This window comes from Danio rerio, chromosome 21, assembly GCF_049306965.1.
Source record: "Danio rerio strain Tuebingen ecotype United States chromosome 21, GRCz12tu, whole genome shotgun sequence".
NCBI classification, from domain to species: domain Eukaryota; kingdom Metazoa; phylum Chordata; class Actinopteri; order Cypriniformes; family Danionidae; genus Danio; species Danio rerio.
The window spans coordinates 19049694-19071718 of record NC_133196.1 but is presented as its reverse complement, the minus strand read 5'-3'; the positions used below and the strand labels follow the sequence as shown (position 1 = coordinate 19071718).

The 22025-nt window shown below is 34.7% G+C and overlaps 1 protein-coding gene across 1 annotated transcript in view; it reads right to left on the bottom strand.

Moving 5' to 3' along the window:
• Window positions 1-22025, bottom strand: part of rxraa (retinoid X receptor, alpha a) — a 346365-nt gene that overhangs the window by 281881 nt on the left and 42459 nt on the right. The window contains exons 5-6 of the mRNA XM_073934683.1: window positions 17472-17748; window positions 5356-5478 (exon numbers count right to left, since the gene is read on the bottom strand). Coding sequence (XP_073790784.1) covers window positions 5356-5386 — 31 coding nt within the window. The 5' untranslated portion in view covers window positions 5387-5478; window positions 17472-17748. The remainder of the gene's footprint in view (window positions 1-5355; window positions 5479-17471; window positions 17749-22025) is intronic.

Here is a 22025-nt window from a genome sequence, read left to right as displayed (position 1 = left end):
GCACAATATATCAATTTAGAAAGTGCACATCCACAATAATTGCAATTTGTGTAAAAACTTTGGAAAATGCAAACATAATGAAGTAAAAGTTTATCATGCAGATGTTTTCTAAAGATGACATATATTGCATTAGTTTAATAAGTTAACTTGTTCTCTGATATGTACATTGTAGGTTTATGGCTTTGGTAAGTTCACAAAAATCTCCAGAAATAGTTTTATTAGCTCATTCATTACTCTATAAAATACCCATAAAATCAGAAGGTCCATGATTGACCATATATGGTTTGTGACGTGAATATTAATGAGCTCCGCTCTGACATGCCACTCTTACAGACAAACGCACATGCACAAAGCGTGATGTATGCTAAACACGGACAAATATAAACCCAACCAGAGTAAAGTTAACCTATTTTGTTCACCAGCTCTGTTGTGGATAAAGGCTAAATCTTAATTAAACTTGACCAATGAGAATGATAGAGATGTATCACATTGTATTTTCAAGCTACAGTCAAAGAAAACACTGCCAGGACTTAGTATCAACCTCTGCATGAACACTTGAGCTGAGTGATTTGACACGATTCAGAAGTATACATGTGTTTGTTAAATATACACTTCAAATTTCACAATAATTATGATAAATTACCAAAAGATGTATCTAAGCATACCTTATGCCTCTTCGGAGTGTAAATTAATAAATGTGTAAACTGTACATCTTGCATTTTGTGCCCTGAGGCGTGTTTGAAACAACTCACCTAGTAATTTGGGGTTAGTGTTTTCAAAATAAAAGTCCCAAATCCATATTAAGTAAAATATACAGTGCTCAGCAAATATAGGTACAAATCTGGAGCTTATATAACAAAATAACTTAAGAAAATGATTCAAAAACTAGTAAACCAAAATTTATGAGTTATAGAAAATTAATTCATTTTCTTGTCGGCTTAGTCCCTTTATTAATCTGGTCACCACAAAAGAATGAACCGCCAACTTATCCAACAAGTTTTTACGCAGCGAATGCCCTTCCAGCCGCAACCCATCTCTGGGAAACATTCACATACACACTCATACACTACGGACAATTTAGCCTACCCAATTCACCTGTACCGCATGTCTTTGCGGTGGAAACCGGAGCACCTGGAGGAAACCCATGCGAACGCAGGGAGAACATGCAAACTCCACACAGAAACGCCAACTGAGCCGAGGTTCGAACCAGCGACCCAGCGACCTTCTTGCTGTGAGGCGAACGTGCGCCACTGCATCGCCTGTCATAGAAAATATGAAATCTAATTTTAAAAAAGAGGAAAAATCAAGAGCAGCAAATAAAATGAAAATTTTGTTCATTTTGTAGGTTGTCATTTTGTTTTTTTCCAAAATTAAGCTTGAATTCAATTGTAATATCTTTCAATTTCTAAATATGTTTGGTGGCTAAAATATTATTTTAATAAATATTCCTGATTAATAAACCTGTTTTGTTTAAATGCACAAAAATATGTTGCCTATATTCACTGAGAAATGGATAAAAATATTAATTTTCAAAATGGGGTGTGCTCGATTATGCTGAGCACTGGGGGGGAAGAAAACCCGCTGTTGTTTTACTAGAAAACGTTTGCCTTATCAAACACAGCCCAAGACATGCATATTAATGATCTCAGAGCTGCATATGAGTCATGTTCTTTTGATGACATCAGCTGCTCGTCAGGTCCGGATAAAAGCCCTAAAGTAGGCATACATGCAAATGCGGAGGTCATGGCCTGTGAGTCTCGTCACAGTTAGTTTTGTCCACTGAGGTTTTACACTCATAGAATTTGCATGAAAATGAGGAAACAGTGATGTCTGAGGCTCAGAGTATGCCCATTTTCATAAACTGATCTCTTATAATTCTAATGGTATACCTACATTTTCATTATAGGGGACATTTAAGGCCAATTACTGTGCTTACATCTGAATTTGCAGCACTCAGGCACTACAAACAACAATATGCGTAACATTTAACAAAGATGAACTGTTTTTAATGTAAACAGTGAAGACCATTTATTGTTATTTCATATTAGATTATTTAAATTCTATAAAACTCTATACTGTAATCATCTCTAGAAAAAACAGGTACTGTTTATGTCATTTGTATCTTTATTCTAATGGATTTATCCATGCTTGTCATTTGTTTAATATATTTTTACCCATATGCACCCCCCCCCAAAACAAATCCATTCCAGTCATTCTAAAATAATTAATTCCTTCCAAATAGAGCTACTCAATAGTGAAATAGTATGTTGTCATAATGCAATACATCAGATGTGTTGTCATCTTTAGTTCTATATTGCGCAGCCCTAATTATTAAGCACTATAAACCATTTTCAACATTTATAGTCATAAATGTTTCTTGAGCATCAAAACCTGCATGTTATGATTTCTGGGGATTGATATAACACTGAAGACTGCAATAGTAGAATAAATTCAAATAAATTATCGTTGACTGTTAAAATTAAATGATTAAAAGACTATGTAAAAAAAAGGCTTATCACTAAAGAAATACCCGCAAACCCTCCCAGAGTCCACAATGTATAAAAGCATTAACATGTAGACTTAAGAGAGTGGCTTAGGACGTCTGACAGCACTAATGGCACTAATGTGTAAAGATGCAGTTTGAGGGTGTAAAAAGAGCTGTGTCAGTTCGCAGAAAATAGACGGAAATAGAACAAATTCGATTTCTGAAAGCTCTTGAAGGCTAATGTTTTTACCTCTGTATTTATTCAATGCGCTATCCCCATTAAAATCAATGATTTCATAGCAGTCCCTGTAAAGTAGTTAAAAAGGTCTGAACGTGGTGTCCATCTGACATACAGCAGCTCAGGGTTGATAGTGAAGCGACTTGCAGAAAACACTCTCCGGCTTTTGCAACAGCAGTGGCCTACATTCCAAAGCGGCGTGCCAGCCCTGTTGCAAAATCAATACTCTTAACAAACACTCCGGCTCTTCCCAGTGGTATGAGAGCTCCGCTGCCTGCCAAACCTCTGTCAGACTCATATTTATGCGCTAAGATTGAATTCAGCATTTTCTTCGCTCTCTATTTTCTCTTTCTTTTTGTCCTGATGGATGAAATCTGTGGCTTTCAAATGGTAGCAGAGCCAAACTCAGCCTGCGGTCCAGTCTTCACAAAAAAAAAAAAAGTAAAGATCAGCCTGTCCACCCTTAAAACGTGGTTTTTTAGATGGCTCCACACAAAACACTGCTATACTGAGACAAACCAGCTCGTTTCAGGGAACATAAATGAATAAGAGCATGCATTTATTGCTTAAAAGAGCAGCCAACTAATATAGAGTCCAAGATATTGCCTTCATGACTCCTACTGAGAGTGAAACCTGCGCAGAAAGATTTAGTATGCCAGGAGAAAGACCTTTACTAAGTCCACATAAAAAAAAAACAGCTCAGTCATCGTCCAGTGGCATAAACCAACTTTAAAAAATGCCAACAATCACTTGCTTGAAAATACATCAGGAGCATGAAGTTCTGTCACAAGGACTGCACTATTTTTTAGATGGATCAGAACGTTTCCAAGAAGCACTTAGATCCAGTTGCAATTATGGCAAATATCCACACATTTAGAGTGCAACGACGTGCCTAATGAAACGATTAAATACAGATGTTATAATTACGATGGAAGAGTTATAACAGCAGCAACCAATATTTTTACTTATTCCTATTTTATCCAAGTACAAACCTACTATTGTAGGAATATTCTGGGTTAAATACAAGTTATGGTCAAGAGAAAGCATTTGTGGCATTACGTTGGCACAACTACCCAACTAACAAGGGAACGCTTTCAGAATTCTGGCTAATGTTCTGGCTACGGTTCTCTCAAAGTTATGAAACATTCTTCCAGTAAAATGTTCTTATAAAAATGTCTGTAAATTTGTATACTGTATGTTATTCCTCAAAAGTATTATTTGGATATCCATCAAATGGTGCAAAGAAAAAAGGTTTGAAATGTTTTTCAAACATTTCTTCTTAAATAAATGGTACATCATAAGACTTACAAGGAAAGTAAATGGGGACAGCATGAAGATAATTAAAAATAAAAATATGAATATTTTTATGCAAAATTATGCACTTAATGAAGTGTTTAAGTGCAAAAAGCATTATTGGACCTTTAAAAAATATTATTTTTTATAATTTTAGTGTATTAAATATAATTTTGGTCCCCAAAAAATCTGAACAAACATGCACACACGCTACCACAGTTCATCCAGACTTTGGCATGTTATTTGAGTTGAACTGTGCAAACTTCATACACAAAAAAGGTTATCAAGTGATATTTTCACATACATCATTGTAACACATTACAAGTGTTTATATTTTTGAAACGGTAGCTACACTGTAAAAAATGTCCGCAGCTTACTGGCAGCAGTTCGCCAGTAACTTACAGTACAGTAAATCTAATTACAGTATAAATAGTGTATTTCCATTTACAGCAATTTAAAAAAACTATTTTAATTCTGCCAAGGGCATATTTCCCACAATGCAACGCTAACATACAGTACTATACTGTATAACTGTTCAACAGTAAAATACAATTCCTTTTAAAGTTAAATACTGTGTAATTTGCAGAAATTGTTAACAGTGTATGTTTCTATCCAAAAATGTGAATTAAATGTATGTGCAAATACCAAATATTGCATGAAAACCATCCAACAAGTCAAAAAGAACAAAATCGTCACTTCCTAATCAACTGGCGCCAAATATCAACAGTAAAAACTGAATTTGCTGCGTGAATCATTTATTTATTTAATAAATGACCTACGCCTCAGAAAAGAGAATTCTGGAGGTAATTAATAATACTACTATTAAAAACACTAATACTGAAACAGTTAAGAATGACCAAAACAATATTCCAGATGTCAAAATCACATTTCCTCTTTAAAGCGCATACTGGAATCTGTTCGATAAAAGTGTTTCCATCATAGTTTAATGACATTTTCTTCTTATTAGATAAAAAGTTTATCCTACTCAGTTATGCACATATATTTTTGCGCACATCGTGGCATTTCAACCGATTTTGATGCACATGTTTAAAATGCACATAAAAATAGATGGATGGAAAAATGTTTAGTGACTATTTTAAGGTTTACACAATGGGCCCTTTCGCTTCCATTACAGGTGCCTCACTGTAAACCAAATTTTTACTTTTAAAAATTTGCATTGACCAAAATGACTCTCACAAAATACATTCATAAAAACAACACGACACAAAGTCAGCTGAATTCCTAATCTAAAAATATTTCTTTTCAGACTTTGTCAGGATAATTGAATGCAATAATATCGCAAAAAAATCCTAACAGCATCCCAGTCTTTGAGACTCACCCATGTGGATATCAAGGCAGAAGGGATCCATGAGGAACAGCCAGAGCTCGTAGACGTGTGGTCTGAAAGATGAAGGGAGCTCCGCCAGCCTGCAGTGATCTTTTCTCTCCTCCTGACATGTACCTAAGACAAAACAAAAGGTTTCTTTTGAGGCTCCTCTTAGAAACACACGTCCATGAAGTACCTTTCTCTCCCCCCTGCGAGCGGTCATTGAAAGAATAGACTGTCCCCTGCTGCCGATCAATCTGTTAAGAACTCTCCATTCTCTCTGAATTAGGAAATCCTGGCTTTCTTCCACTGGAAAGCTATCGAGAGTGAGCACTGCAGGATGGATTTCCAAAACAAGACTTTCTCATGCCAAGTGGCACCTCTGTGTACAATTGAATTCCAGTAAGGTTTGTTTCTCTGTTTGTTTTAGATCCATGCAATTTAGCTGCACGTCTATGCCTCGCGAGCTAAGATTTCAAGAGCAGGAAATATGATTAAATCAGACATGTTTGTGCCATTTAAACTGCTTTTTAATTACTACTAAAACAAAATGTATCTCGAACTACAATGGTGTGAAGAATTTGGAAGCAAATATGTATATATTTAGCATATAAACAAGAAGAATGGGAACTGGATAGGTCTAAAATACTAATAAGAGACATATTCTAGTACTGTAGTAAACTATATTTAAATTGTTGGTTTGACCTGAAGTAACACTTTCGTCATAATTTACTCACACTGCACCATGCTGTTTTACTTTCATAGAAGTGTATAAATATTAAAAGAACCACTGTGTTTAAAACTATTAATTCTGTAACTAAATAGTCCAATAAATGAATCATATTGGGTTCGGATCTTTTGCTCGAACACCTCAGCGTCAATACAGTACATCAACAAATATGAAGTCCCAGATCTGGTAAACCGTGAATGCACCTTTCCCTACAGACATTGGTGGAGCACGGGGGATCACGGGACTGATCATGACATGAAGATGATAAACAATGACAGATGAAGATTTGGCTGCGGGGAATAATGGGTTAAAGGTCACTTTCACAACAATACCACAGTATAGCCAACTGTGTGCCATGTTTGTTCCTGTCATTTTTCTGATGATTAATACAATAACCTATGCTGCAATGCGAGATTCAATGGGCCAATTGCTATTAAAGGAAGGTGCAGCAGAGACTATTATGTATGAGACTTTGACAGGGACTTTGTCAATTCATATGGACCAGTTACTTCTTCCTCCAAATCATAACATGTAAGTGTAATTAAAATAGCGTAGTTTTGTGTAGTTTGCAAAATATGTATTTAATTGTATTTTTTAACTTTTTTGTAATCACTTATCTTATCTTATATCAGTGCTTGTACTTTGTCTCTCAGGGTAGATTTTTATGGGGCTTTTCACATATTGCGTTTAATATCCACGTTGAACAAATTATATGGGAGTTTTTGGGATAATTAAATAAAAATAAATGCATATTATAAGACAATAAAAGTGTTTTATCCAACATTTTAAATCAATGCCAATGGCAAATGCTAAGTTTTTTATGAACAACTGAAATTTTGCTCAATTCATGAAAATTTGTATTTAAGCATTTATTAAACTAACAAGTACAATGAAAAAAATTATTCAAAGACGATTACTTGGGTTTACTCTTTTTTTTAAGTTAAGTGGTCATAAACAATTTATTTGGGCTGAATTTAAACAATCAATTTAAGTTGAACATTACTAAATTTAATTTGTGTTTAAACTCAACACAAAATGTTTGCAACAATTTTGCAGACAAAGTGTAATCAGGCATTTTTGTCACTTGGCTATTATTAATAAAACAAGACATTAATAATCTGAAGTTTGACTAATAAAAAAAAACATATAGTACCAGTACTGTATTTTTTAAAGGAAAAAATATTCCTATAAAGACTTGAAAATGAAATAAAAAAATAGCAAAAAAGACACACAAAAGACCAAAAAAAAAAAAAACAAGAGATTGAGAAGAAAATCAATTCCACGCAAGCTATGAATCCAGAAAAGCACTCAAAAATGGCCATAACTGAGTACATTTGCTGCATAATATTTCAGCCTCTAAATGAGGCAATTAACTAAATCGCCTTGTCTTGACAATGTAATAAGGCAAGTGGGAGGAATGGCACAGCAAAGATGCTCACGGCTGGCTTGACCTGCTCTATTCACAAGAGCACCGACTGACCGCACTCACCAACGCAGACGACAAATGAGCCACTTTAATAACCAGAAATCATTCAGTTAGATGGAAAAAAGACACATTCAACACTCTATCATCACCGAGCCAAGGAAAACCAGGATTTGTGCAAGTTATTCTATTCTATAACCAAAGGAAAGGAAAACCATAATCTCCACGTACAGTTGAAGTCAGAATTATTAGCCCCCCTTTGAATGTTTTTTTCTTTTTTAAAAATTTCCCATGATTTAACAGAGCAAGGAAATTTTCACAGTATGTCTGATAATATTTTTTCTTCTGGAGAAAGTCTTATTTGTTTTATTTTGGCTAGAATAAAAGCAGTTTTTAATTTTTTAAAAACCATTTAAGGTCAATATTATTAGCCCCTTTAAGCTGTATTTTTTTCCGACAAAGCTATTTTTTTTTTTTCAGGACAAACCATCATTATATAACTTGCATAAACACCCTACCCTGCCCAGTTAACCTATCAACCTAGTTAATCCTTTAAATGTCACTTTAAGCTGTATAGAAGTGTCTTGAGAACTATCTAGTAAAATATTATTTACAGTCATCATGGCAAAGATAAAATAAATCAGGTATTACATGAGTTATTAAAAGATTATTTTTAGAATTGTGCTGAAAAAAGTCTTTTTTCCGTTAAACAGAAATTGGGGAAAACAATAAACAGGGGGCTAATAACTCAGAGGACTAATAATTCTGACTTCAACTGATAATTCATGTCTTTTGACAAATAACTATATTTCGAACACATGCTATTATTTTAAATGTTCTGTTTATCAAACAATACTGAAAAAAAATGCCAGTTTTGACTAAGAAAAATACTAAGCATCAAAAATATTTCTACATTGATGATAAAAATAAATGCTTTTCAGCGTCGAAATAATGTTTCAGAATGAATGCAAAAAATCCAGATTTGATTGTACTTTTCAAATATTTATTGTTTATATATATCAGGCCTGTAGCCAGGGGGGGTTTGTGTGGTTCGAAGACCCACCCCTCACTGACAAAGGTCCAGAGTTTTCCCCATCCATGAGCTCATTTGTGATATTTTGACTGGTATGCCATCATAAATAGTGAAAATAACCCATCAAAAAAGGCTTTAAGACCAAACTGAATTGGCCGTCGCTTTGGTGTGACTTCATCTAATCAGTTTTGGACAATGCTAACAAATATTTTAATTTCACAAACTGACTAAAGAGAAATCTTCTTTAGCTATTGTATTGTTTTTAAACAAAGAAAACATTTTACAGATAACTTTTATCTTAAATCTCGGACCTTATTCTTGAATCCACAAAATAAGCAATAAAAAAGTGTGAAGCAGCAAAGCGGACCATATTAAAACTGATTTGAATACTATTTTGGCTATTGTTGTTATCATCCATGAATTTTCAAATGCACTTATTTTTTTTTTAAAGAGAGGATAGAAAATTTTGTAGCTCTACACTGTTATTATTATTATTATTTAATATTTTTTTATTTAAATTAGCTATTTGTTATTTGCCTAATAAATAACATTTGGCTACAGTTTTTAGTTTAAAACCTTAACAGATTTAGATTTTTTGTAATCACATATGATGCAATAAATGTGTTTTTTAAAAATAAGTATTATTTCACTTTTTTTATTATAAATCTTTGTAAAAAAAAAAGTTTAGCAAACGTGCCACCGTAGCGAGCATGCTATGGGTTTTGTTAACAAGTGAGGGAAGGGTGGAGAGTGAGATTGACAGGCAGATTGGTGCAGCGGCAGTAGTAATGCGGTCAATGTATCGGTCCATTGTGGTAAAGAAGGAGCTGAGCTGAAAGGCAAAGCTTTAAATTTACCGGTCAATCTACGTTCCTTCTCTCACCTTTGGTCATGAGCTTTGGGTCATGACAGAAAGGACAAGATCTCAGATATAAGTGTCCGAAATGATTTTCCTTTGCAGAGTGGCAGGATGCACCCTTAAAGATAGGGTGAGGAGCTCTGTCAAGCGGGAGGTGCTTGGAGTAGACTCCTCCACATCGAGAGAAGTCAGCTAAGGTGGCTCGGGCATCTGTTTCGGATGCCCCCTGGATGTCTACCTAGGGGGGTGTTCCAGGCATGTAAAAGAACCAGGACACACTGGAGGGACTATGTCACTCAGCTGGCCTGGGAATGCCTCGGGATCACCCCGGATTAGCTGGAGGAAGTGTCTAGGGAGAGGGAAGACTGGGGTTCTCTCCTAAGACTGCTGCCCCTGTAACCCAACCCCGGAAAAGTGGACGAAAATGAGATGAGATAAAATATTTTTGGTATACCAAAAAGAGTTATGAGAAGCTAATTCAGCTAAAATAGTGTTTTAAATCTTAGTAAAATGCATTATTTAAATTTCATAATTAAATAGAAAATTAGGCGAACAACTGCAAAAAGGTCCACTTTTTAAGAAAAAAGAAACCCCCACCACTTCCACCAGGCTGGCCACAGACCTGTATATTGTAAATATATTTAACAGTTGGAAATGATTCAGTGAAAATGAGCGAAAAAAGACAAAAGATATCTATCATAACCCAAAAAAAAAAAAAAAACCCTAGAAAGAAATCATGTTTTTTACATGATCAACACTTTGCTTCTGACTATTCTGCTTCATCATTGCCAAATATAGCTTCTTTGGTTCCAGATGGGATCTATGGGTTTTTTAAACCTTTTCTCCTATACCTTTGAATAAAAAAATCATAATTCACTTGTACTGACAAAGCTCCAGATGTGTTTTCTTAGAGCCAAGGACGCAGAGGTGCTCATATGTCACCTGAAGGATGTGTATGTACAGTATCAATCAGTGCCATCTGCTGTCAGCCATAACCTGACAAGACAAACAGGGTCAGTAAACAATCACAAATGACCATCGTGTTCTTTCAGGACTTCAACATTCTTCTTTAGCATTACCATATTTGTTTCTTGGCTAGAACATCACATTCTGGTTTTCCTTCGGTTAAAGAGCTCCATTAGAGATATTTCAGTATCTTAAGAGGTTTGTTGACATCGTTTGCAGTTCTAAACTTTAATGGTTGGGCCACATAATTTAAGGATTTAATTTAAGAATCAATGGAGCTGCATTTACAGTATGAGGACTAAAGTAATGGAAAAGAAGAAGAAAAAAACAAGTCTCATTTGTTGACTGCTGCCTGCAATCGCTCTCGATTTTAAGAGGGCTCAGGATGGACAGAATTACACAAGACTCTCAGAGGGCTTCATGAAGCACAAAAAGCAAATGTTCCTGTTTGAGCAGAACAAGCTAAAATAAGGAGGTATGTGCTAATGCACTGTGTCAGTCTACTATAGTCCAACAGAAATATATACAAAACAGAGCTAACAATTTGATGTGATTTTAGTCTGACTAAAGCATTTTAATGACTTGAAAAAAAATAATTTGGGGCCTCATTTTTGTTGTTGTTGTTAAACTCTGTTCAGAATTTTTATACAGTCCTCATATTACCAACTTTTTGTTTTTGTTCTTGTTGAACAGCCATGATATGTATTTTATATTTTTTAATTATTCATTTGACATACAGTAATCAACATTTGAAGTGATTCAAACCCTTTCATCAAATATAATCTATAAAACTATTAAACAATCCTTAGTCTTAGAAAATTTTTGAAAACCTTTTTTTTAAACTATATTCAGTGGGGGAAACAGGTATTCAGCCCGTCACCATTTTTCTCAGAAAACATATTTATAAATAAGACTCTGATGTAGAAAGTGAAGTCACATGCATCAATCAGGTGTGAGTGTAAAAATCCTGATTGTTCTGTGTCTGTCGACTATCAAATCTGATCTTTACTTTGGATTTTATATTGGATTTAAGTCAGGTGGTTGGCTGGGCCATTCTACAGCTTGATTTTCTTTCTCTGAAAGCATTTGAGTTTCCTTGGCTGTGTTTTGAATCATTGTCTTGCTGAAATGTCCATCCTGGTAATGTAGATGTTGGATTGAAGCAGCTAATATTAATTTGTAATGCTATAATTTAACAAAGGGGGTAGGGGTGCTGAATAACTACTGAGGAATTTCAGCTGCAGTCTGGGCTTTCATTGCCTTTTTACACCTCCCTTTCTTCATGAGTTCAATGCTTTTTTTCCTGTGTGATTTATCTTTATTACACAATTTAATTCATAAACTAAATTAATTTGTTTTCTTTTCTGTATTTCATTGTTTGTTATCAACATCTGGTGAAAATTTCAAGTCAACAGCACAATTAGAAATAGGTTTTCTGGGGAAAAGGGTGTGATGTTGAATACTTATTACCCCCACTGTTCACCACCTGACAAAAGTTTTGTTGTCTACCCAAGATATAGGAACAACAAATAATAACTTGACTTTTAGTTGATTATTTGGTACCAGAATTGGTTTATATGAAAGGCAAAGCCCTCTAGTGTATGCTTTTTTTTTACCAAAATAAAATTTGATTTATAATTATTAATTTAGGACAGTAAGGTCTGACTTTGCTTAGACAAATGTCTTGTCACTTAACAGAAATAATGTACAGTATAGAATGTAAAGTCATGGTGTAGTGAAAAAAGAATTAATATTGTTTATGACTTCCCTAAGCTTGGAGGACTGAATCCATACATCTCTGCAATGACTCAAAAAACTTATTAATAAAGTCATCTAGAATGGCAAAGAAAGCGATCTGATAGGACTCCCAGAGTTCATCAAGATTCTTTGGATTCATCTTCAATGCCTCCTCCTTCAACTTACCCCAGACATGCTCAATAACTGGTCTGTTGACTGGGCTGGCCAATCCTGGAGCACCTTGACCTTCTTTGCTTTCAGGAACTTTGATGTGGAGGCTGAAGTATGAAAAAGAGAGCTATCCTGCTGAACAATCTGCCCTCTCCTGTGGTTTGTAATGTAAAGGGCAGCACAAATGTCTTGATACCTCAGGCTGTTGATGTTGCCATCCACTCTGCATTTCTCAAACGCCCCCATAATGAATGTTACCCCAAGCCATGATTTTTCCTTCACCAAACTTGACTGATTTTTGTGAGAATCTTGGGTCCATGTAGGTTCCAATAGGTCTTCTGCAGTATTGGTGATGCAGTTCAACAGATGATTAATCGGAAAAATAAACCTTCTGCCACTTTTCCAAATGATCAACTAGAAATCAAGTTATTATTTGTTGCTCTTACAACTGGCATTAACAACAAGACTTTTATCAGTTTGTATACATCTCAGATATATATCATCAGGCACTTCTAATTAAGGATCAATGAATAAACATATTACTACTACAGCATTTATTTCAGTACTGGAAGTTTAATTTCTGTGATTTTACTACTGAAGTAGACGTAATCATACAAAAAAAACCATAGAGATCAGAGGTCTCTGATTGTTTGTGTCATCAGGTGTGAAGTGAGAGATACTACAACTTTGATAAAAACTCTCACAGGGGACACTGAGCTCTGTTAAGGGCCCCTGTGACACCCTGGACACATGAGCTCTGAGCTAGTAGATATATGAGCCTGTGTAAACAAATCCCATGGCAAAAAATAAATAAAAAAATCACATCACAACTAATGTTGTTGGGTTATTTTCTGCTCTACAGGTATTTTTTTCTCCATTAGGAGTCTCTAACACTGCTAAGGGGAAATAAATGAGCAGAGAGGCTTGTTTTTGTACAATGCTTCAGGATTTTTCATCCAACAAAATGGGAAAGTGTGACTGATTGCCACAGTCTGAGCTGGAGCACGGTGGTCCAGCATTCAAAGTGAGGTTTTTTGACTTTGTGATAAATGATTTAATGTGTGTACATTGGCGTTTGGAGTTCCATCAAGCATATCTGAACAGATCGAAGTGAAGATAATCAGATGTGAAAATCACACGGCTTCGGGGGGTCGTTTTGCTTAGGTGTTGCGTTTCGTTTCTGCTACAGGGCAGACATTTCAACCTTGTCATTCCAAAGCTATTGCCTGGAGTAAAGCACATTCTTTTCTGTTTATACTTCATATGTTTTCTACAACATATTTAGATGACGAAGGAGGAGGCCTGGTCAGATGTGGCCTCCTGGAGAGCCGTATGTTTGAGAAAGACAATATCATGAGCCTTGTGATCGAAGGCTGCCTCATCAGAGAGCAAGAAGTGAAGAAACCACATCTGTTTTCACTCAAAACAATCAGCATCAACACCGCAAGCAGCTCTCCAAAGCCTGCCGAGGGATAGAGTGAAGCAGAATATTTAGACATTCTTAGCTTGAGTTTTAACACAGAGTGAATGTAATGCATACAGACACGGAATCCCAATCAGTCAAGATACCTAAACCAAAGTGGATCTCACCGTGGGACATGTAAGGGTTATCGATTGGAGCACAGCTTGATGGATTCGAAAAATGAGGATTGAATTTCACACTCTAAATGTAAAAAAATAAATAAATAATGAAATAAATCCAGAATATATAAAAATTACACTGGGGGTGAAAACTTTTACACAGTATGAAGATGTCTACATTTTTTCTTATTTTCTTGAAATCTCTTTTTCAAATCAAATTCAAAGTTTCATTCCCTGGCTCTAAATGCATGACATCTCCATCTGGAACATCAGTGAGCATTTGAACCTTTTTAAATAGTTGTGTTAGAGTCCCTCAGTTGTCCTCAGTGTAAAAAGATGGATCTCTAAAGTCATACAGCCACTGCTGGAAAGGGTTCAAATATGTAAAGGATGCTGGAAAACTAAAAAATCTGCGGGACCTGGAGGATTTTTTTTTTCTGAAGAACAGCAGGCAGTTCAACCGTTCAGGACAAACAAGGGACTCATGAACAACCATCACAAAGAGGAAAGAAACAGTTGTAGATTATCCACAGGATTTCTTCAGGTTTCTTCAAATCAAATGTAAGACTGTTTAAGACCCCTTTAAAACTATTATGAATGAAATTTTAGACTTATACAGGGCTAAATGCTAAAGATTTTTTTCTAAAGGCCCGGTTACATCTGTAAATACTTTTTGTAATAATGAAGATCATGTAAAGCAATGTGCTTTAGTTTTCTTTCCCCGAATATGGAATTCAGAGGATTTGCAGTAAAATGTCTAACAGCTGTTGCAAACTGTATACCTTTGCAATTAAAAGCGATATATATATATATTTTAAAAAAGAAGAAGTTTTGAGATAGATTATAGGTGACAGATTGAGTAGCTTTTCTTCGGACACAGAAAAATTAAGACCTTTTTAAAAAGCTAACCCTAACCCTAACCCTAACCTACAACACATAATTTCAATAAATTTAAGACTTTGTAAGGCCTAAAATTGTTTTAGTTGAAATTTAAGACATTTTAAGACTTTAAGACCCTGCGGACATCCTGCATCCAGGAAACCACACACTGTATTAAAAGGCAAGGGTTCATAAACATTTGGAGAGTGTTATTTGAATAACTTTGTCTTGTGGACTACATTTAAACATATTTTATGTAAAATATCTATCTTTCTATTATATTTTTTGTATATATTTAATGACAAGTTGCTGATGAGATACTTAAAAAACATGTCTGTTTCTTTATTCAAAATGTTATGTTAATATAATATTATTATTAATGATGATGATTAATGTTAATTTAAAGAGGTCACTTTTATTCGTTCATTTCTGATTTGTAATCTAATCCATTTTTATCTAAATCTTGCAATTATTTTCAAACATGGAAAACATTTAAACATTTATTCATTTTCTTGTCGGCTTAGTCCCTTTATTGATCCGGGGTCACTACAGCGGAATGAACCGCCAACTTATTCAGCAAGTTTTTACGCAGCAGATGCCCTTCCAGCCGCAACCCATCTCTGGGAAACATCCACACACACATTCACACACAATCATACACTACGGACAATTTAGCGGACTGTGGGGGAAACCGGAGCACCCGGAGGAAACCCACGCGAAGGCAGGGAAAACATGCAAACAGAAATGCCAACTGAGCCGAGGTTCGAACCAACGAACCAGCGACCTTCTTGCTGTGAGGCGACAGCACTACCTACTGCGCCACTGCCTCGCCCATTTAAACAAATTTTATATAAAATATCTTACCTGCTACAGTATAATAAAAAATAGCAAGTATTTTGCATGATCTTTCTCTTGTCTTCTCTAGTATCTATCTATCTATCTATCTATCTATCTATCTATCTATCTATCTATCTATCTATCTATCTATCTATCTATCTATCTATCTATCTATCTATCTGTCTATCTGTCTGTCTGTCTGTCTGTCTGTCTGTCTGTCTGTCTGTCTGTCTGTCTGTCTGTCTGTCTGCCTGCCTGCCTGCCTGCCTGCCTGCCTGCCTGTCTATGATATTTAAATATATATCTGCTGACAACTTGCTGATGAGATACTTAATAAAAACATTATTTCTGTATATTTGTTAAGGTAAAATTTTTATTATTATTTAGAGGCAGCACAGTGGTGCAGTGGGTAGCGCCCTCACCTCACAGCAAAAGGTCACTGGTTCGAGCCTCGGCTGGGTCATTTCTGTTTACATGTTCTACCTGTGTTCATGTGGGTTTCCTCAGGGTGCTCCGGTTTCTGTCACAAGTCCAAAGACATGCAGTATAGGTGAATTGGGTAAGCTAAATTGTCCGTAGTGTATGTGTGTGAATGGAAGTGTATGGGTGTTTCCCAGTGTTGGGTTCCAGCTGGAAATGTCCAAAACTGTGTATTCTAAATATTTTTTCTATGACAAGCACTTTAACTAGTTCATATAAGAAACTGTTAACTCTGTTTATCACATGCAAAACTTCTAATAGCTAGTTTTTGTAAAAAAAAAAAAAAAAAAAAAAGCATTTTGGACAATAGTTGCGGGAATTGATTTATTGTTTGGCTTTAGAAAAAGTAACTTATATCTTCAAGAGAAAACCAGAAAAGGTTTTTTTTTTTTTTTTGGGGATCCCTTTGTAGGTTTCTCTGTATAACTTGTATTACCTGCTATTGATATACTGTTGTTGTTATATGATGTACCTTTATATTGTATGTGTAAGTACAAGCATTAACTTATATGTTTGTATTTTTTGTTAATATTATTTTAATTTATTCTATTTCTATTGTTTTACTTTTTATTTATTATTATTATTATTATTATTATTGCTATAATTTTGTATGTTTGGTTTTGATTTCTGCTGCACATGTTAAAAGCTACTAAAATTAATAAAGACAATGTTAAAAAAACAATTACACTGTAAAACCCAAAAAGTTAAGGTAACTCAAATAAATTGAGGAAACTGATTGCAACAAACCATTTTAAGTTAAAAACTAATCCTAATGAGTACTTTGAACTTTAACCATTTGAGTAAACAAAGCGATCTTAACACATTAAAACCCAATAAATGAAAATAACTCAAATCAACTGAGTGTAAAACCCAATAAGTTAAGGCGACTTAAACCATTTTAGTTAAAGTAAGGAGGAATTTAATTAACTCATTACCTTCAACACTGAGTTCAAAACTCTTTTCAAATGAGTAGAATTAACTTTCAGTACATTTTGAGTTAACTACACTCATTTCATTTGATAAAGTTGACTGTTGGGTTTTACAGTGTACAAACATGCTTTGTCATTTATACAGCCAACTAAACCTCACTAATTCATCATACAAAAAGGCTTTACTTGATTAAATATTCACTTATCAGATATTAAAGCCCTGTCATCTCTTTTCATTAATAGCTTTACACTCAATGCTCAAAAGTCTATTATATATTTAATCATAATATGTCCATTCGTAATCCACTGCATGGCTCAAGCTGAAAGCGGCCAAGACAACCATCAAATTCACATGCACTGCATCATTTAGTAAAGAAGCTGTACTCACAGAATAAGAAACCTACTTTTAAGCTAATACTGTATAGACTACTGGAAGATTCTGCTGAGCCGCAGCCTTTTAAATTATTTGAGGAACACTCGCTCTTTAAAGCTGAATTATTTACCCCTATTTTATGAAGAATCCAGCCAGCTGGTCTTCCATTAGTCGACTCATTCCACGGACCTCCATGAATGTGAGTGTGTGTGTGTGTTGACTTCGGTCCTCACACTGCCCACTTCAATTAAGTCAGCCGTGGGCTCGTGTTGGGAGAGGAATGAGGGCTGGATGTCCTTATGCAGAGGTGGAACACTTGTCAGCCGCTGCACGTGTTTGGGCCTTCGCTGAGATGACAGAGATCCAGGCCTGACCAGGAGGAACAGCCTGCTCCCTCAAAACAACACCTGCTGGGAGAGAAGTGAGATGAAGAACTCAACTTCAAACACACCATGACTGATTATTACAGTAGCATACAGATAAGCACTGAAGCATATGGAAAAGTGAGTTGAAGTTTTTTTTAGCAACAGTTTAAATTGAATATAAAAATTTTAGGTCTATGCTGAAAAATTATTTGACAGGAAAAAATAAACAACTGCATAAATATGATTTATATTAAATATATTTATATTATTAAATAATCGTTAATATATTTACAGTTGAAGTCAGAATTATTAGCCCCTCTTTTATTTATTTTTTATTTTTTAAATATTTCCCAAATTATGTTTAACAGAGCAAGGAAATTTTCACAGTATGTCTGATAATATATTTTCTTCTAAAGAAAGTCATATTTGTTTTATTTCAGCTCGAGTAAAAGCAGTTTTAAATTTTTTAAACACCATTTTAAAGTCAAAATTATTAGCCCCTTTAAGCTTTTTTTTGGATAGTTTACAGAACAAACCACCAAAAATTACCCTAACCTGTCTAGTTAACCTAATTAACTTAGTTAAGCCTTTAAATGTCAATTTAAGCTGTAGTTAAGTGTCTTGAAAAATATCTATTAAAATATTATTTACTGTCGTGAAACATATTTAATATATATTTTTTGATATTTTAGTAGATATTATATGTAAACTTGCTGTTGCACAATTCACAAAAGAACTGTATGATTATTTTTAATATGTGATGTAAACTGATTTTTTTGTTTCGTTTTCAATTTAAGATTAATGTTTACCTGCATATAACATCTCCATCTTAACTTATGGACATAAAGAAAATAACAATGAAAAAAATTCACACATGAATGAAACAAGTATCATATTTCTCCATAAGTGTTATTAAACTGAATGTTTAATAAAAGCACAACAACCAGGATTATGGACCATCATCAACAAATCTAATTATTTATTTATTTATTTATTTTTGTGAAAACATCAATATTCTTTTTTTTCTTTTTACTTTAACACAACTGTATGAAAATTGGTAAAGGTTTTGCTATGTTGCATGAGAGTGGGGATTATGGAAATAATTTTAAAAAGGTTAAATGAATAAAACAAGCACTTGAACTGGTTGTGGTAAAAGATGTAATAAAAACATATGGAAAAATTATTATATCCTTCATAACAATAACCTAAATCCTTTTTATTTGTTTTTAAACTATATAGTATCTTCTTTAGAAAGAGATCAAAGTGGACATTATTTGTATGGAACTTTCAACAGCGTGCATACATGGAGCTCAGTCAAAAACTGGTAAGTCCTGGAATTTAACTTTTGATATCGTTAAATCCTTTGTTTCTTCCTTCTAATGTACAGCTTTTCTGTTTATGGTCTATATGCATCTCATGATGTAATAGTTATTTATTTGTACTTACCTAACTTCTTCTCTGTATTTGGCTTTACATTATTCTTTATTTTTATTTATTTATTTATTTATGTATTTATTTATTTATTTATTTAATTTATTATAACACAGTAAGCTTTTAACTTCTGTCATTATACAACAAGTCTACCTGTATGGGGATTGGGGATTCAGGGTTGTTTTATGATATGGTCATATGCTCTCTATATTAAACAAAAACTGAAATAATAAAAACAATTGTTCACAAAAAACATAGGGAGAACATTCAAACTCTACACAAAAATGCCAACTGGCCCAGCAGGGCTCGAACCAGCGACCTTCTTGCTGTGAAGTGACAGTTCTAACCATTGAGCCACTGAGTCGCCTGAATGTGAACCATTTAGAATTACACAAAATAAAACACTTTTCCAAACAGATAATGCTTTTGTGTCAAAGCAATACACTAGCAAAAATATATTTGCCAATTTGTCGAGTATTAATTGCTTTTTTAATGACCTTCCCACATGCAGTTCTGCCTTTGCATTTCAACTTTGTTTTAAACAATGTTGGTGTTGTCTTACATTGCTGCATATGAAGGTCCCTCGCTAGCTTATGGAAAAAGCTAAATAAACCACAGCTGTGCAATTCGTCTTCAGCTCAGTTGGTGCCCATGAAGCCCAATGACAGTCTCTTCCAGATTAACACTAACAAACAGATGCATGTTTTTCTCATTTACTGTGTATCTGCATGTAAATGAAAGACCATGTCTATGGGCAGAATGAGTAACCCCTGCTTTTCCAAACAGAGCTGGTGTTTTTGTGTAAAAAGCAGTATAAAACTGGACAATATGAATCATTTTTTTACTGAAAGTGATACTAACAATAGTGAATAAAATAAGTGTTTTTAATTACTAATGTTAACAGATTATTTAATTCATTAACAAAAGCATTATTAGATAACTTTAGTACTGTAAATGGATGAACTACAGGTAAGTATGGGAATTATTAGAACATAGCATGTGTCTTTGGGCAGCATGAGGACACCTTAAGCCCTGCTTTTCCAAACAGAGCTGATGTTATTGTGTAAAAAGGAATATATTAGCTATAATCTATCAACCAAATTGTCTTGTATTGACTGCTTTTTTTCAATGATCTTTTCAAAATGCTTTATGGTATTGTTCTTTCTATTGTTGCCTTTAAATTTAGCCCATTTTTATTTTATTTTTTTGAAATCCTGTTACTGTTGTCTTGCTGCCCATGAAGGTCCCTTGCTACCTTCTGGATCAGAGCTAAATACACCACAACAGTAGCGTCCATCTTGAGCTCAGTTTGTGCCCATGAAGAAAAGCCAGATTAACACTAACAAATAGGTGTATGTTTTTCTTGTTTACTGTGTATCTGGCATTTGAATGAAAGAACGTGTGTATGGGCAGCATGAGGACACTTTAGCCCCCGCTGAGAGCGTCCCGTCACTGCAGCATGGCTAGTTTAGACGCTAGTTTAGCTCTGCTGGCAGAAAAGCCAATGAGACGAATGGACAGAACAGATCAAAGGCACCCCGGCTGTGGCACTGAAATCCACTTTACTGTAAGGCATTTCAGTAAAATAGGATTCATATTTTCCACAAGGCCCCGGTTTTCCCTCGCTCTCCTCCCACTGAAGAGAAAAAGAGGTGAAGACCAAACGCAGAATTGAAAGTGGACGGGCGTCTGAGAGAGAGGACTAGAACTGCGCAAACACATTCTTTCACACATCATTTCTTGTAATTGATTAGGAATTCGCTCATCTGTTCTGTTTTCAATTTCACAGCAAATCTATGAGACAGCTGAACCAGTCTGAGCCATTATCATTTTCATTTTTCACTTTAATCACGCCGGCAACTGCAAACTCGAAGCGAAAAACGTCTGCAGAAGAATTTCCATATTTACTGTTGCTCCCAATCACAGGTGGAGATCATTTGTTACCAGTCATTGCCCTGTACAAATCACTTTGCACAATTGGAATGTCATATTTTTCTATTAAAAACATACACAGGGGGTGGGATACACAGTGTGTGTGTCAAAAAGGACCAGAATCAATGGGCAGTAAAACTGTACTAGCTGTAAATATTTTGAAAACACTAAGGGCCCTATCATACATCTTGGGCAATAATGTGCGAGACATGTTTGGCACAATTTGCTGCTATTTTCAGGCCAGCACAATAATAATTTTCAAATTTTGCAGCACATTATGTAAATGGCAAATCCATTTACGCCACTTTGTGGACTTATGGGTGTATCAGTCTATAAAGGAGATGTGTTAAGGCATGTTGTTGGCATGTTGCTATTTTGAGAAACTAAAATAGACTGCACCATTGACCAACTAAAGCTGCTCTAAAATCCTGCGCAGAGCACATTAGTTATGGGCCTATGCAGGTTCAAACGCTTAATACACACAGGATGTAAATCAATATACAAATATCTATACTTATGAAAAAAAAAACATTTAAATGTTACAAAATTATTATTTCCTACATAAATAAAAAAAACACTGTCTAGGTTTTTTTTACTTCAGTTTATTCATGACATATTTTTTATTCATTAATAAAAACAAGTTTAGATTTGTCCACCAATTGGGTTTTGGAGAGGTATGCCTCACCATATTGGGCATAGGAATAGGACATCTGTTTAGATATAACTCAGTTTTTGACCACACTTTATTATTATTTTTCACCTATTTATTAGCTGGAAATTAGAACTGAATTTAGAAACAGTTTTGAAACAAATCTTTGCACTTAACAAACAAAATTAAATACGTAGGCTAATGGATGTCTTCAGTGGAATGCGTACAACACCGTTTCCTTATCCACAAAGGTAAAGGAGTAAGGTAAAGAGTTAAAATAAAGTAAAGGCAAAGTAAAGAGGCCAAA